General features: G+C 36.7%; 2 protein-coding genes across 4 annotated transcripts; both read right to left on the bottom strand.

Annotated features, from left to right (window-relative positions):
- Nucleotides 1–1,314: 1,314 nt before the first annotated feature.
- LOC116197614 (ATP-dependent Clp protease proteolytic subunit 6, chloroplastic-like) lies at nt 1,315–5,743 on the bottom strand. 2 transcript variants are annotated; one of them, XM_031527792.1, is made up of 9 exons: nt 5,544–5,740; nt 5,162–5,214; nt 4,679–4,748; nt 3,410–3,611; nt 3,257–3,322; nt 2,857–2,997; nt 2,372–2,425; nt 2,101–2,193; nt 1,315–1,699 (listed from the first exon to the last, which is right to left on the bottom strand). In XM_031527792.1, exons 1-9 carry the CDS (start codon nt 5,657–5,659, stop codon nt 1,652–1,654), a joined length of 843 nt encoding a protein of 280 aa, XP_031383652.1. In that variant the 5' UTR covers nt 5,660–5,740; the 3' UTR covers nt 1,315–1,651. The 2 variants fall into 2 exon arrangements, with proteins under 2 accessions (XP_031383652.1, XP_031383653.1); XM_031527793.1 differs by lacking the exons at nt 1,315–1,699; nt 2,101–2,193 and having other exon boundaries at nt 2,379–2,485; nt 5,544–5,743.
- Nucleotides 5,744–6,314: 571 nt separating this feature from the next.
- Nucleotides 6,315–9,498, bottom strand: LOC116198195 (small nuclear ribonucleoprotein Sm D2-like). Of its 2 annotated transcripts, none has more exons than XM_031528549.1 (5): nt 9,372–9,498; nt 8,217–8,250; nt 7,835–7,912; nt 7,399–7,503; nt 6,315–6,652 (listed from the first exon to the last, which is right to left on the bottom strand). In XM_031528549.1, exons 2-5 carry the CDS (start codon nt 8,232–8,234, stop codon nt 6,536–6,538), a joined length of 318 nt encoding a protein of 105 aa, XP_031384409.1. In that variant the 5' UTR covers nt 8,235–8,250; nt 9,372–9,498; the 3' UTR covers nt 6,315–6,535. The 2 variants fall into 2 exon arrangements, with proteins under 2 accessions (XP_031384409.1, XP_031384410.1); XM_031528550.1 differs by lacking the exon at nt 9,372–9,498 and adding an exon at nt 9,329–9,358.
- Between the last annotated feature and the right edge of the window lie 3,932 nt (nt 9,499–13,430).

Here is a 13,430-nt window from a genome sequence, read left to right as displayed (position 1 = left end):
TTTTTCTAATACGGTTTTTGATAAGATTTGATAACCATCTTATCTATATGATTCTATCTATATGATTCTATCATGGTTAGTAGCAAAAACAACCACCACGATTGTTTTTTTCTATCTGTTAGATCCACTTACTTAAGATTTTAGCTGTACACGTGTCCTAGACTTTTTTATCTTAAAATTCACCCATCATAATTTGACTATTGATATTTTCAACCAGGTATCTTTTCATTGACGCTTGGTTTCGCCCGTGAACGAACCAATCAAATAAAAAATAATTTAATTAATTAAGAAAAGAAAAAATAATCAAACACTAAAAAAATAAAATAAAAATCATATGTTGTTCATACACTCCCAATTTAATAAAAACTAAATCCCCCAAATTAAAAGAAAATTTTAATCGCGTTAAATCCCTAAAACTAAAAGAAAAATTCAATCTTGTCGACGCTCGGCACCGCCCCTCAATCTGCCGCCCTACCCCGAATCTGCCGCCAGCCGACTTTGAGCCCGATTCCTTCTCTTCCTCTCATTTCCCTCCCGGCCTCACAGTTTGGTAAAGTCTGCTAGGGAAAGCTCAATTCAAGCAACTCCACAACCTCAAGCTTACCCCAGAGTAGACTTTACCGAACTATGAGGCCTGGAGGCAAGGGAAAGGAAGGGGAAGAGTCGGACTTGGAGCAAGCTAGCAACAAAACCGGGGTAAGGCGAACCATCGAGGGGCAGTGTTGAGCGTCAACAAGGTTGAATTTTTCTTTCAATTTTAGGGATTGACAAGATTGAATTTTCTTTCAATTTGGGGATTTGGTTGTTCAATTCAGCGTGTACAAACAGAAGAGGCTTTCTAGTATTTGTTTGGTGTTTGTTTACTATTTTTTTTAAGTGATTAAATTATTTTTCATTTGATGGAACTGATGCATTTCAATTCGATTTAATATCGAAGCAAAACTGGCTAGTTCACGAGCAAGATCGAGCGTCAACGAGAAGATGCGTCGCCGAGAAGATCGATATCCAAACTATAAGCAGTAAATCTTGAGATTAAAAAAAAAAATTAAACACATATAGCTAGAATCTTATATAAGAGAATCTAACGGATAAGAGAAAAAAAACCGTGATTATTATTTTTTGTAACCAACCGTCGTAGAATCTCCAATATAATTAATTCATCTTGGAGAGAAGATTTCATAATTTGACCTAGTGGTACACTCCTCATGCTCTCTTGACTTTTATATAATTATAATATACTGACTTGGATGAACTTAGAATTTCCCACATGATATAATAAGTTGCAAAAGAAATAATACTTGAAAATACTAATTCTTCACCAATAACACAAAATGGCTTTTAAGATTTGAATTCGCCAAAAACTTCATTGCGAATTCAATGTAAATATAGAATTACAACTCCACTTGGAGTCTAATTCCGAACCGAATAGAAAATAAAAATTATACCAGACATGACAGTGTCATGCCTTCTCATCACAATTAAACAAAGCGTGAAAAATGGGAACAAGAGGTTCAAAATTAAACTGGCATAACCTAAATGGTTTCAGGCTCAAATTCTGACCTAATTTACACTTTTCCTCCTTTCTTAGTGCAACACCAAGTTCGTGCTATATTGAAGCTCGGAGCAATTGCCCAAAAGAAATTTGGCCACTTCAATACTCTGTTTCGAGGACTCCATCTATGAGCCCAAACTCCAGAGCCTGCAAGAATAGATGAAGATGGCTTGGTCAAGGGCCTGAAAGTATCATCATAAAGCCAGGACAGATATTAAAAAAAAAAAAAGAAAAAACTCTTCCATATCCTATAATCTGTGGCATCAAAAGTATTGAGAAGAAGGAACATATAGTTGGGGCTTCATGCCTAGGTTTTTTATGTATGAAAGAACAAAGACTGCAGAAGTTGAAAATTCTAGACAACCAATATGCACTATAAGAATATCAGCCTGCTAATGCTTATACAATGAGGTCCAACACTTATTTAGCAATTTATGACTTGTATTATTGATGATCAAGCAGTCCTCCTTGGAAAAAATGATCCGCTGCTGTTTGATATTCTCAAGTGTGGCACGTAACAGCGTCAGAACAGAGTCGAGGAAAATTACCTCGGAAACCGATAAGAAACGATCCCTTTCTGTGTACTGTTGCACCTTCTCAAGGGGTTGGCCAGTGAAAGCAGCGTACATCTTGTCAATTTTCTGCACCGAAGTCGGCATAAAGATGAGAATGATTTTGGCAAGCTATGTTTTCGGATTCAACAGACCGATTTCTGTTAATCAATTAACTGGAGATCATAGGTATGCGGTTTGTTTCCTTTTGGTGAATGGGAGAGAAACACACTGACAATATTCACAAAACCAGAGTAAAGAGACTGACATGGCGAGATTGAACTGCTTCATTCACTTGGCGCCTCACATCCTCCACATGGCCCTGCAAGAAGACGAGCAAAATCCCATTCTTCACTTAAGTATCAGTCCATAGATATGCACCCTAATTCATGCAAACACAAGGATGTTGACGTCACAATTGGTAGATGTGATGCCAAAAAATATATATAGTATAACTAATAAAATCATTGCTGCCAATAACAGTCAAAGCTTGCTTTAAAGTAAGACAGTTTTGGCTAAATCAAATATCTACACACTTTTAATGCCATTAACATATGGAAAGCGGAGGAGTCTGTCAATGGAGATCCAGAACTTTCAATATTTTCAGGGGCATCTTCCTTTCTTTGACATACATAATAAAAAATAAAAAACAAACAAAAAGAGAGAGAGAAATGGACTAAAGAGGGGACAGAAGGGCTTCGCTCTATTTATAGCATTGAAAGATGGAACAATACTCAAGATAAAAATCCATACCCCACATCCACTCTGTGGCTGATGTATCATAATTCTGGCATTTGGCATTGCATAACGCATTCCCTTTTCTCCACCAGCAAGGAGAAGAGCTCCTTGGCTTGCTGCAACTCCGAAGCATACTGTGCCTACCTTTGGCTTAATCTGTATATTGGAGGTGAGAGTACTCCACTATCATTTTCTTGACGTCTTAGCAATATCATTTTCATTTCCAAGTAATTCTCGTCTCTACAATAACATGCATAAATCTATCTCTAGAACTATTTATTTTTACCATAACAGAAATTGTTGATATTGTTGCTCGGTTTCCATATTATGTAATGGCATTCTCTTCTTAAAAGGTCTTATCTCAGAAGAATATGCAGAAAGGCTTCTGATATTAGGACTGATAAAAAAACCTTACCCATGACATGCAATCATAAATTGCCAGCACCGAATAGGTGCTTCCACCTGGGCAGTTTATATACATCTGAAAACCAAGAAGTACTGTACAATCAGATTGAAAGTTTGCTTTGCAGGCTGCAAGGTAGAATTAAAAAAGAATTAACAGCCCGACCAAAATATCAGCATCTTCATCGATGGTTGCAAGGGTTACAAGCTGTGATATGACCCGCTGAGCCACCTGAGAGTTGACTGGCTGCCCAACAAAAATGATGCGATTCCGGAATAACACTGACGACAGGTCCAATTGTCCTCCTGGAGTCATGACTGCTGGCATGATCGGAGGATTTCCCTTTTTAGCTACAATTGTACCATCACTGCGGATAAAAAAAAAATAGCAAGTAATAAATATGCCAAATTGCACCATGGAGAGGCTGAAAACCCAGTTACACTCTTCGCCTTTTCCTCTCTCCTTTGACAAGGTTCAATAAGAGTAACAACTGAATATAGAAAGTCCGCAAGGGTCAATTACTCAAAAGTAAAATCCAGTATAAGCAACTCAGACACAAAAATTTCACTGAATGATCCCTTAATATATCGCATGCATGTGTACAGTATACTACATCCACAAACTCTCCGTGCAAAACAGAATTGATACTGGAATACTAGAAAAATAGAGAAATGTCAACTGTCAAGAGCATAATAATTGGTCGAGCTGAGTTTTCATGCCAATAGAAGATCCAAATCTCTTCCCACTTGCACCTTAATAGTAATAAGTAGCCAGACATGCTCTTTAATCTTCAAACAAATTTCACATAAAAAATTTAATGGAGCTAAGACTAGATCCTGGTCTAAGCAGAGCAGTAGATCCAAAAGATTACCATCATGATAGTAAAATCAGAAACAGGACTACCAGTGGAAATCAATGATAGTAAAATCTGAAACAGGATCACTAGATAATCCTACTGAGAAAACCTATGTAGGAAAGCTGCTAATTATTTTTAAGAAAAAAGGTGGGAAAGGTGCCGAGATTTAAGCAAACGGATAGGTTGTTGTACGCCTTGGCGGTACTCCATGAGGTCATGGGTTTGAATTGACCCTTGCATGTGTAGCCCTTGGCAAGGCAACTTATCCGGGGGGGGTGGGTGTGGAAGAACTTCACAGAATGGTCAAGTCAAATAGAGTTTTTGCGGAGCTTCCTTAATCCATGAACTGAAAAGGCAGATAGGGACACATGGATCAAGCCAAAGGCTAGGTATTCCTTTTCTCTTTCCAACAATTACTGCATTCTCGCAGACAAGTTAAAACCTTCTTGGTACAGTACAATGCATCATTACCATTAATTATGAAAACTTATATGAATCCGTAGAGTATGAACATGATGTCAAGAAAGGTTGACCCAATCATGTTCAAACACTGAAGCAAAAGGGACATGGCTGCTCACCTCAGACTGGAATCACCAAAATCCTTCCTATCAAACTTCTGAGGTAGTCCATATGTTTTACGAGACGGCCCTGAAACAGCAATAGCCAACCAATACTCAATTTGCATTCAGGCAAATATCATCACTTTAATTTGTGCAAATACGGCATCATTTAAAATTTTTAAATTTCGTCCACAGAATTCTTTACTTGCATGATGAAATACACACTGATGAATAGGGATCTTAAGAAACCTTATGTCTCTCGAGTCATAGAATATCTCACTACACCAGAGAACAACAGTAACCATTCGGTCCGGTAAGTAAGTTTTACATATAACAAGCATCAACAACTATCAACACGTGAAAATAAAGTCTGCAATGCAGTTGTCACTAAGCTTAAGGGCATTGAAGGGGCATAGTGCCAAAGAATCCTCGCAGCCAACATAACCAAAACACAGACAAACAGACCCCACAGAGAAGAAGGGCCACGGAAGTTAATCATACCTGGTGCAATGGTATTGTAAGGCGACTCCTTGCTCCCCAATGCTGAAACAACCCTAAAACAATACAAATTCTGTAAGAGAAAATTTAAGAAGGAAACGAAATTGAGCAAAGCAGAAATAATATGCACCACCTGCAATGGACACCATGTATCCATTGTGAAGCAATTCGCAAGTTCAAATCACTGATACGCAAGTTTTGATACTCGTAAAAACACTGATCAATCACTGATGAACGCTTCTCACTCTCAAAGAAATTATCATCCATTGATAACAGAAAAAAAAAAAAAAGCTTAAATTTTCCAAGTTTAATCCACAGAGAGAATAATTTGCACGAACATGAGGTTACGGGGACGAATTCTTCGAGGTGAGAATGCAGTCGGTACCTTGAACGGCGAGGAGAGACGGTAGCAGAAGAAAGCATCTTGAAAGCTCGGGATTTGGAGCTGGGAGCAAAGGAAGTGGAAGCTGCCGCCGAAACTGAACCACAGAGGGAAGCCATTCTCCGAGCTTCGGATAAAGCGCTGATGAAGGAGGAGGAGGAAGAAGAAGAGGAACTGAAGAGTGAAACGAAGACGAAACCGAATAGAGAGGCCTTTGCAAATAGTCCAGGGGAAAGATTTTGACAAATTTGATTTTGCTCCCTAAAACTTTTGCATTGTGACTATTTTGCACCTTTCACGCCAATATGTGTATATTGACGCTTATTTTATTTTACTCAGGCTTGATAGACAAGTCGAGAGTTATCTGTCAAAATTTCTTTCGGGTTTTGATGGATGAGCCGACTGTTAGGCGTTTATCAGCCGAATTGCTTCTCTTCTGGCTAACGAATTGATCCCACTAGTCTTTGCCAACTTACATAATGCACTCCGCTCCGACAACAAGCGACCGTATGTACTTTCCATTCCTGACCAACATATAGGAGTTTGGTTGTAGTTCCAATTCGAGCCCTTTCCATTCCTAACCAACATATACGAGTTTGGTTGTAATTGCAATTCGAGCTTGGAAGAACCACGGTGAGGATTAAACCTCTCGACCTCATGTCCACCCATCTTCTTCAGTTGCTTTTATATCTATACAGTGAATAGGTTTACTCGGGAATTAAATCGACAACAAGCGTGGATTGAATTAAAGGCACTCAGATTGGAAGCCGGACAAGACAATAACAAGATAGAAGATGTATATTAAGCCATAGTGAAACAAGGCAAATACTACATCTTTACTAGATAGTATAGTATGATCTGACCATATTAAGCAGGTACAGAGTTAACTGACAATAAGGCAAAAGCCTACTACAGATCCTTGAGCAACAAAAGTCTCAGTATCTAAACATCTACTCGCCGAATGAAAAAAAAAAAAAAGGGAGATCACTTGCAAGTCACTTCGGGTTCCTAAGTACGATGATAACAGAATCTCCTCGTAGGAACATCTTGCTTATGAACCTATCTTTGTTCACGGGGAGTGCTTTCTTCTTGCCCTTTCCAGTTTTAGGTACCTGCCATGGACAGAGCAAGGTTGTCAAAAGCGTTACACGCACTCAAGGCACAAGGTGCAAGAAAAAGTGCGCGCCTAACTAAACTAAGGTGCGCCCTACTAAATATATTACCTGTGCATTGTAGCTATGTCATTCTCAATCTAAAACAATAAAAATCATGCATAAGCAATATAGCATGTACCAGCAATAAGAAGATCAATACTATAGCAAATCAGAGTCTTGCATATCATGAATCCAATTATCCAAATTAAAGAGACACAACACCCCAAGATTTTTTAAAAGCTAACTTGACTCTCAAATCAAAACGTAAGTCTTCTAAATAGTTTACATTGTGATTCCCCTAGTCAATAGAGCTCTAGCCTCATCCTCGGAGTCCTCAATCCTCATCATTAAAATTTCCTAATTATTGCCCTAACATTTTCTTTTTTAAAAGTTATTTTTTATGTTATAAACCTATAATATGTGGGCCGGCCCACTAATAAAGAAAGAAAGCCCAAAAAGGTGGTCTGGCACAAAATTTTAATCAGGCACAAAAAGCGCACGCCTGGGCCTCGACAAAAAAGCACACAAGCGCATCCAAGACACTGGGGCCTTGGTGCGCCTCGCCTGATGCGCCTAAGTGCCGAGGCGAGCACTTTTGATAGCGCTGGACAGAGATTTAATCTGATGAGATGAAATTGGAAGTAGAAAAAGTCATCACGAGTACTCTCAACAAGGGACCATATGCAGGCAAAAAAATTATTTACCTCGGTCCACATCTCCCGAACATTCTCAAGAACCATGTTGCAGTGACGATCAAAAGCCCTCACGCGTCCCAAAAGCTTCCGGTTGTTCCTGCAGTTAATCAGCACCTGCCAGATGCAGTAACATCGACACATAAATGATGGTGGCAACACGAACAAAATTAACAAGATATGAATTTTCCACGCAAGGCAGTCGAGCAGAGCCGACAAAAAATCAAATGGCTGCAAGGAAATCTCAAACTCATGTTACGTTCTTTTCATAATCAGTAAACTCAAGTATATCCATAAAGCAACAGTCTCATATAGTAATCAGGTTAACTGTGAGCTAAATCTTATTTGCACAAACCATATTAAGGCCCTTCTGCACAATCGCTCCATATTAGAACTGCCAACACTGAAGGACTTGAGGATGAACACTTGAGCAATTAAAGTACTCTACCTGAGTATTGCTCCTAACACTCATCATCAATACAGAGAGTGGACCTGTGTTGAATTCCTCTTCCTCATTCTTGGTAGCCTGTAAATCAAGATCCAGGTAAGTTCAAGTGCTACAAGCAATTCATGAAACCTGTATGAATCATCTACACGCAGCATACAATAAAAATATACATATACAATCAGGTAAAACAAAACCAGTTTAAGCAGACCAGATCCTCGGTAAAGTTAGTTTGTCATAAAACAATGGACAAAACATACACAGAAAATTTTGACACTAGAATATAACATTAACATTAATACAATGTTTTTGCAAGAACATCATATAGTGGAATAGTTCATCGAGAATGGCGTAAAAATTATAATGAATCTGTCACATTACTTACATTGGCATCATCCTCCATTGCTCTACTCTAAAAGCTGCAATTAGAAAAAGAGAGAATAAGTCACTGTAATTGGTCAATAGGAAAATAAGCAAAGGCCACTCAGAATATATAAATGAGACACAAAGTATTTAAGACTGCCAAACCAAGAGGAACTCAAAGCGGCGTGTTAATGTGCTAGAACATACTAATAACAACAAAGAATATATTACATGTAATGACTCGAATCCCAAAGCACACACACAAATACAAGTTCATCTTAGCAAGAGTACAAGGGCACGACTTTTTCACACAACGGAAGGCATTAATTAGGTCAAATCATTCTCTCACCATCATTTTCCCAATCTTTCTCTCAGCTAACGAACCAAACAGGAAAAATTTTCCAGACAATCATGAAGAAAGGCTAACTGAACAAAAACAAACAGCTGGTTTTTCAAAAAATTCCATAGTAAATTTCGAAATAAGACGTGCAAGCACTCGCTCAGAGACTACAATACTGAGATACGCAGCTCAGGGGGAGAGACGGGGAATTCAGTTTGCCGGTTCATCAGAAGTCCCTGGGAGGCACCCTAAGATAGTGAACATAGAACTGTTGGTTCCTATTAGTTCCAACAGAAAACTGTTTTCGCTCATCCATTAGTTCCCCAAATGCTTTGGTAGATCCTATTTGCCATCAGTTAATAACCAAACTTCTTAGGCATTAATTTCACCTCCTATTTCGTTAACCAAATCGACACAATTCACCAATGAAACTCCAGAAGTAGCCACGATTTGAATAAGTACACAGAAAGCAAAAATACGATAACTGACAATTGCCTTCGCAACCGAGCTATGTCCAGCTTAGTTTTATCCCTAACCTTCAATTGAGCTGAAACCCATGAGCCTACCAACTGAAATTGGAAAAATTCTCTAAATCTACGCAGAAGAACACCAACAGACACCCGAGCAAATTATATATTCCTACTTGATCAGCTCGTAGAGGTACGAAACCAGAAATTTTTCTGTTCCCAGATCATGAAACCCCCTAGGGACCACGATTCGAGCTGCGAGCCACGGGTCGAACGCCAAATTTAAGAACCCGGCCCCAAATCAGAGAACACTAACTCTGAACTAACCTGCGGCGTCTTGGAATCCGAAGAAGAAGAAGCAGAAGCTTACCGTGATTCTTGCAAGGCAGGAAAGAATCGTCGACGACGCAGGGATATCGCGACGAAAGGAAGACTGCTTGAATCGATGAGTGGTGAAGATGATGAACGGAAAGAAGGAGCTGAGCCCTAGGCCCGAGTCCTGTCCTGTGTTTTCAGGCCCAATGAAAATCTCACGGCCCAATTCTGATGGGTACTCCTAAACCGTTAAAAGCTCCGGCAACGGTAGGTAAATCGTGGTGGTATTTAAGCTGAGCCACATTTTACCACCAAGGGTCGTGCCCGATTGCCAACTTATCAGGGCTCGGTGCTGTCGTCGAGATTTTGAACAAGTATAAAGAGGACCCGAGTCCACGTGTCAGTAGGGGGTGCTCGGTTTCGGTTTGGTGCAGTTTTTTGCTTAAACCGTAACCAAACCATGAATACAAGTTTTATGAAAATTGACAACCATATCCATAGCCAAACCATATTTTTTAAAAATAAAATCAAACCATAAAATTCGATTTTTTTCGGTTTGGTTAAATGCATAACCATATTCGATAAATCTTGCAATCATCCATAATAATCCGTCAACTCCATAACGAAATGCACATACAAAATAACTCATGTACAAAACGACCAATCAACTGCAATTCTAAATCAAAAACAAAATGCCTTCCATGATGAAGCCTATTATATTCTTCGAGGAAAACTCGTGATCTGCTTGTGTTTTAAAGGAAAACACGGGTAAGGTTTTGAGTACATCTATTGGAAATGTTTCAATAGATGGCAGAAAGTATCATAGTGATTACGACTTTGAATTTCATGCAAAAGATATAAAAAGCATGTTTCATTTGAGATAATCAAAATGAAAGAGAATTCGTAAGTTTCACCTTTAAAACCAGGGCATGAGAAGTAGGCCGAGATTAAGTAGGATAACAAGGGCTCCAACACTTAAAAAAAAACAAAGAAAAAAAACTATGGAAAGGAAAATCATACTCATCAAATCCTGTCTTTACTGGTTATCCACTAAATCGATGTAGTCCTAGAGCTTGATCCGAGTAGAAAAATTTGTTGGGTCAACTTTCTGGTTAACTGAGAGTGGACCCCCTAATGTACACAGTCGTGCGCCGTGAGAAGGAAAAAAAAAATGTTTTTATCTAGCATGGAAAATTCATGAAAGTAAAATTATGCAGCAAAGATAGCGAAAATTAACATACAAATAGATCATAAAAAAATAAAATGCAGTAGAATTATGCAGCAAAAATAAAATGCCTTCCACGATGAAGACCACAAAGTCCTAAAGCTTCATTATCTGGCCAACATCCTACAACGTCAATTAAAAAACATAGATCATTCATCAATCTATTACATATAACCATAAGAAAGAGTTGAAATACCTTCATCAAGCTTTCATTAAGATAAATCCTTCAATCATCCAAACTAACAACGTTGTAAGTAAAATATATAAATTTTGTAAAACGTGGAGAAAAATACAACGTATATAATATCCGGTTTGATTTGGTATTGATAATTTGCGAAAAATGTAAGAAATTAACTCACGGAATTGTGGCTTATGTCCTCGTAGAGTATGATGGTGTCCCCTATTTCCAGTCCATTTTTCTTCACAAAATCTCCCATTAAATCAGAACGAGACAATTGCATTTGTACACCATTTGAATATTTACATATCTTTACATCATTTTTAATCTTCTAAATTAACATTCTCATTTAGGTGATTGATAAATATTGATATTATTATTCTAGACGGAAAAAGGGTAAATTTGCGTTGCAAAAAATTATCCTGGCTATTCCAATCTTAATTCTCAAGTTTACCCATGTATTATCAATTGAGGTGGAATTTTCTCTTTTTATGTAGACCAACATACATATATACTAGGCTTTTACCCGTGCGTTGCACGGGTTCATTTTAATATATATATATATATATATATATATATTTATTTATTTATATTATATATGTATTCTTTCTTACAATGTAATTATTTTCTTATTTGAAAGACTAATTTTTATTAAGATCAATAATATCTTTTAATTATATTAATTTCAAGTTTCAAACAATAATTTTTGATAACTTTTTATATTAAAAATTATAGAAATTTAATTAGTTTAATGATGATTTTGCAACTAACCTCTCATTTAATATGTATAATCTATATAAGTTAATTATTAATTCCGATTTATCAAATGTACTTTAATTTCAAAATTACAATTGAAATTTATAATTACCAACTTTATTTCGAAAACAATTTTTATGTTATCCATGTCTTTTTTATATTTTGTTATTGACGAGTATAAGTACATATATCGTGTATAAAGTTTTTTCTCCTATATGACCATAAAACATAGAACTAATAGCTTTATAGTTTTTCATGGAAATTATAAATGTGATCCATTGCATCCTTTGCATTATATCTTTAACGCAATTATATTTTCATTTTTTATAATGATTATATTCTGATTTCTGGAAGATGTATTTGTTTCCTTATATAATAAAATAATCCGAATGGTCAATTTCCAAATGAAACCGTCTGGGAGCAATGAGAGGCTTCCGTTCATTCGATAATAGCTTGTCATGTCAACTTTTTCATTACTTTCTTGGCTCTCCATGGAATGTCTTTTCAGTCAACTTTTTGATGGAAATATATGCAGTCATATTTTTTTATGAATTATATGCAATCGGATTGATTAATTGCAATCGAACTCTTTCCTCTTAATTACTTTCGTACCAAGTTTCCGATTTTCATTAAATGGGGACTTGATTACCATTTATAAATTAATCAATTACAGAACTTCCCATAAGGAATTACTATTTACAAATTGATAAAACATTGTACTTACCATAGTGATTAAATGGAAATCGATATTCTTAGCAATTTACTTATGGCTTAATTACCTAAAAAGCGTGACCTTTGTACTTTTTCCTAGATATAGTATGACCTTTAGAGAATAGCAAAGAAAGACACGACCTTTGTATTTTTTCCTAAATATAGCATGATCTTCGAAGAACAGCATATAAAGGCACGACATTTGCACTTGTTCCTAAATATAGCACGACCTTTAGGTTTAGTTGCGCATTTAACATAAAGTAAATTATTCAGTCAAATTGTAACGATGACAGCTAATGTGGAGCTAACGATGTCACATCATAGAATATGATTGGACGATAACAGCTAATTTGGAGCTAACGGTGCCAGGTGTCACTTGTTCAATCATATTGTGCGACATTGCACCGTTAACTCCCACTAACTGTAATCTTTATATTTGATTGGATAATTGACGACGTGCTAGAATTGCAGCTTAACCTAAAAGTCATGCACTTATGTGCTATTTTTTAAAGGTCGTGATATATTTAGAAAAAAGTGCAAATGTCGTGCATTTATATGCTATTCTACAAATGTCATGCTATATTTAAAAAAAATGCAAAGGTTGTGTATTTTTGTATTATTTTCTAAAAGCCATGCTATATTTAGAAAAAAGTATAAAGATCATATTGTTTTATATGTAATTAACCCTTTACTTATTATATATACTTTCCTAGCAATTTGCCGATTTCCTTCACAAAATTAATTGCAATCTTACCTTAGTGATTAAATTGGAATTGATACTCCTTTGACCTAACATAGAACTTCCCACACGTAATTACTATTTACAAGTTAGGCCTAATATAGAACTTACCACTTGTATTTACTATTTACAAGTTAACTGGGACCAATTTCCAAATGAAACCGTCTGCCGATTGCCTTCCCAAAATTAATTCCAATTTCGTAATAAGACGTCTTTTTTCGGTAAGAAAATTTTCAATTTAGAGAGAGCAATTATGACTAGATCCGTTAGCTTTTTATATGAATTTGAGCCGCGAGATTTTCTCCTGAAAATTTTAAAATATAAATTACGAGAAGGAGCATTGAGATACAAAAGAATAAGCGTGGTTGGCCATTCACCAAAACCATAGAGGAAGACACAACTTTATTAATAGGCAATTCAAGGAATTATATAGAGGGACTCCCTATTTATCGGCACAACGAGCCATTAAAATAGGAAAGAAAATACCCTATAAATATTTAAATAA

This window comes from Punica granatum, chromosome 2, assembly GCF_007655135.1.
Source record: "Punica granatum isolate Tunisia-2019 chromosome 2, ASM765513v2, whole genome shotgun sequence".
Taxonomy (NCBI): domain Eukaryota; kingdom Viridiplantae; phylum Streptophyta; class Magnoliopsida; order Myrtales; family Lythraceae; genus Punica; species Punica granatum.
This window is presented reverse-complemented; position numbering and strand designations above follow the sequence as displayed.

Excerpts from the sequence above, each read along its gene's own strand:
- LOC116197614 (XM_031527792.1), bottom strand. The coding sequence starts at position 5,659 with ATGGCTTCCCTCTGTGGTTCAGTTTCGGCGGCAGCTTCCACTTCCTTT. Across the intron at positions 5,215-5,543 it reads GTCTCTCCTCGCCGTTCAAG|GGTTGTTTCAGCATTGGGGA; the intron begins GTACCGACTGCA and ends GTATTGTTTTAG. Across the intron at positions 3,612-4,678 it reads TTTGGTGATTCCAGTCTGAG|TGATGGTACAATTGTAGCTA; the intron begins GTGAGCAGCCAT and ends TTTTATCCGCAG.
- LOC116198195 (XM_031528549.1), bottom strand. Across the intron at positions 7,504-7,834 it reads GTGTTAGGAGCAATACTCAG|GTGCTGATTAACTGCAGGAA; the intron begins GTAGAGTACTTT and ends TGCATCTGGCAG. Across the intron at positions 6,653-7,398 it reads TTCGGGAGATGTGGACCGAG|GTACCTAAAACTGGAAAGGG; the intron begins GTAAATAATTTT and ends TGTCCATGGCAG.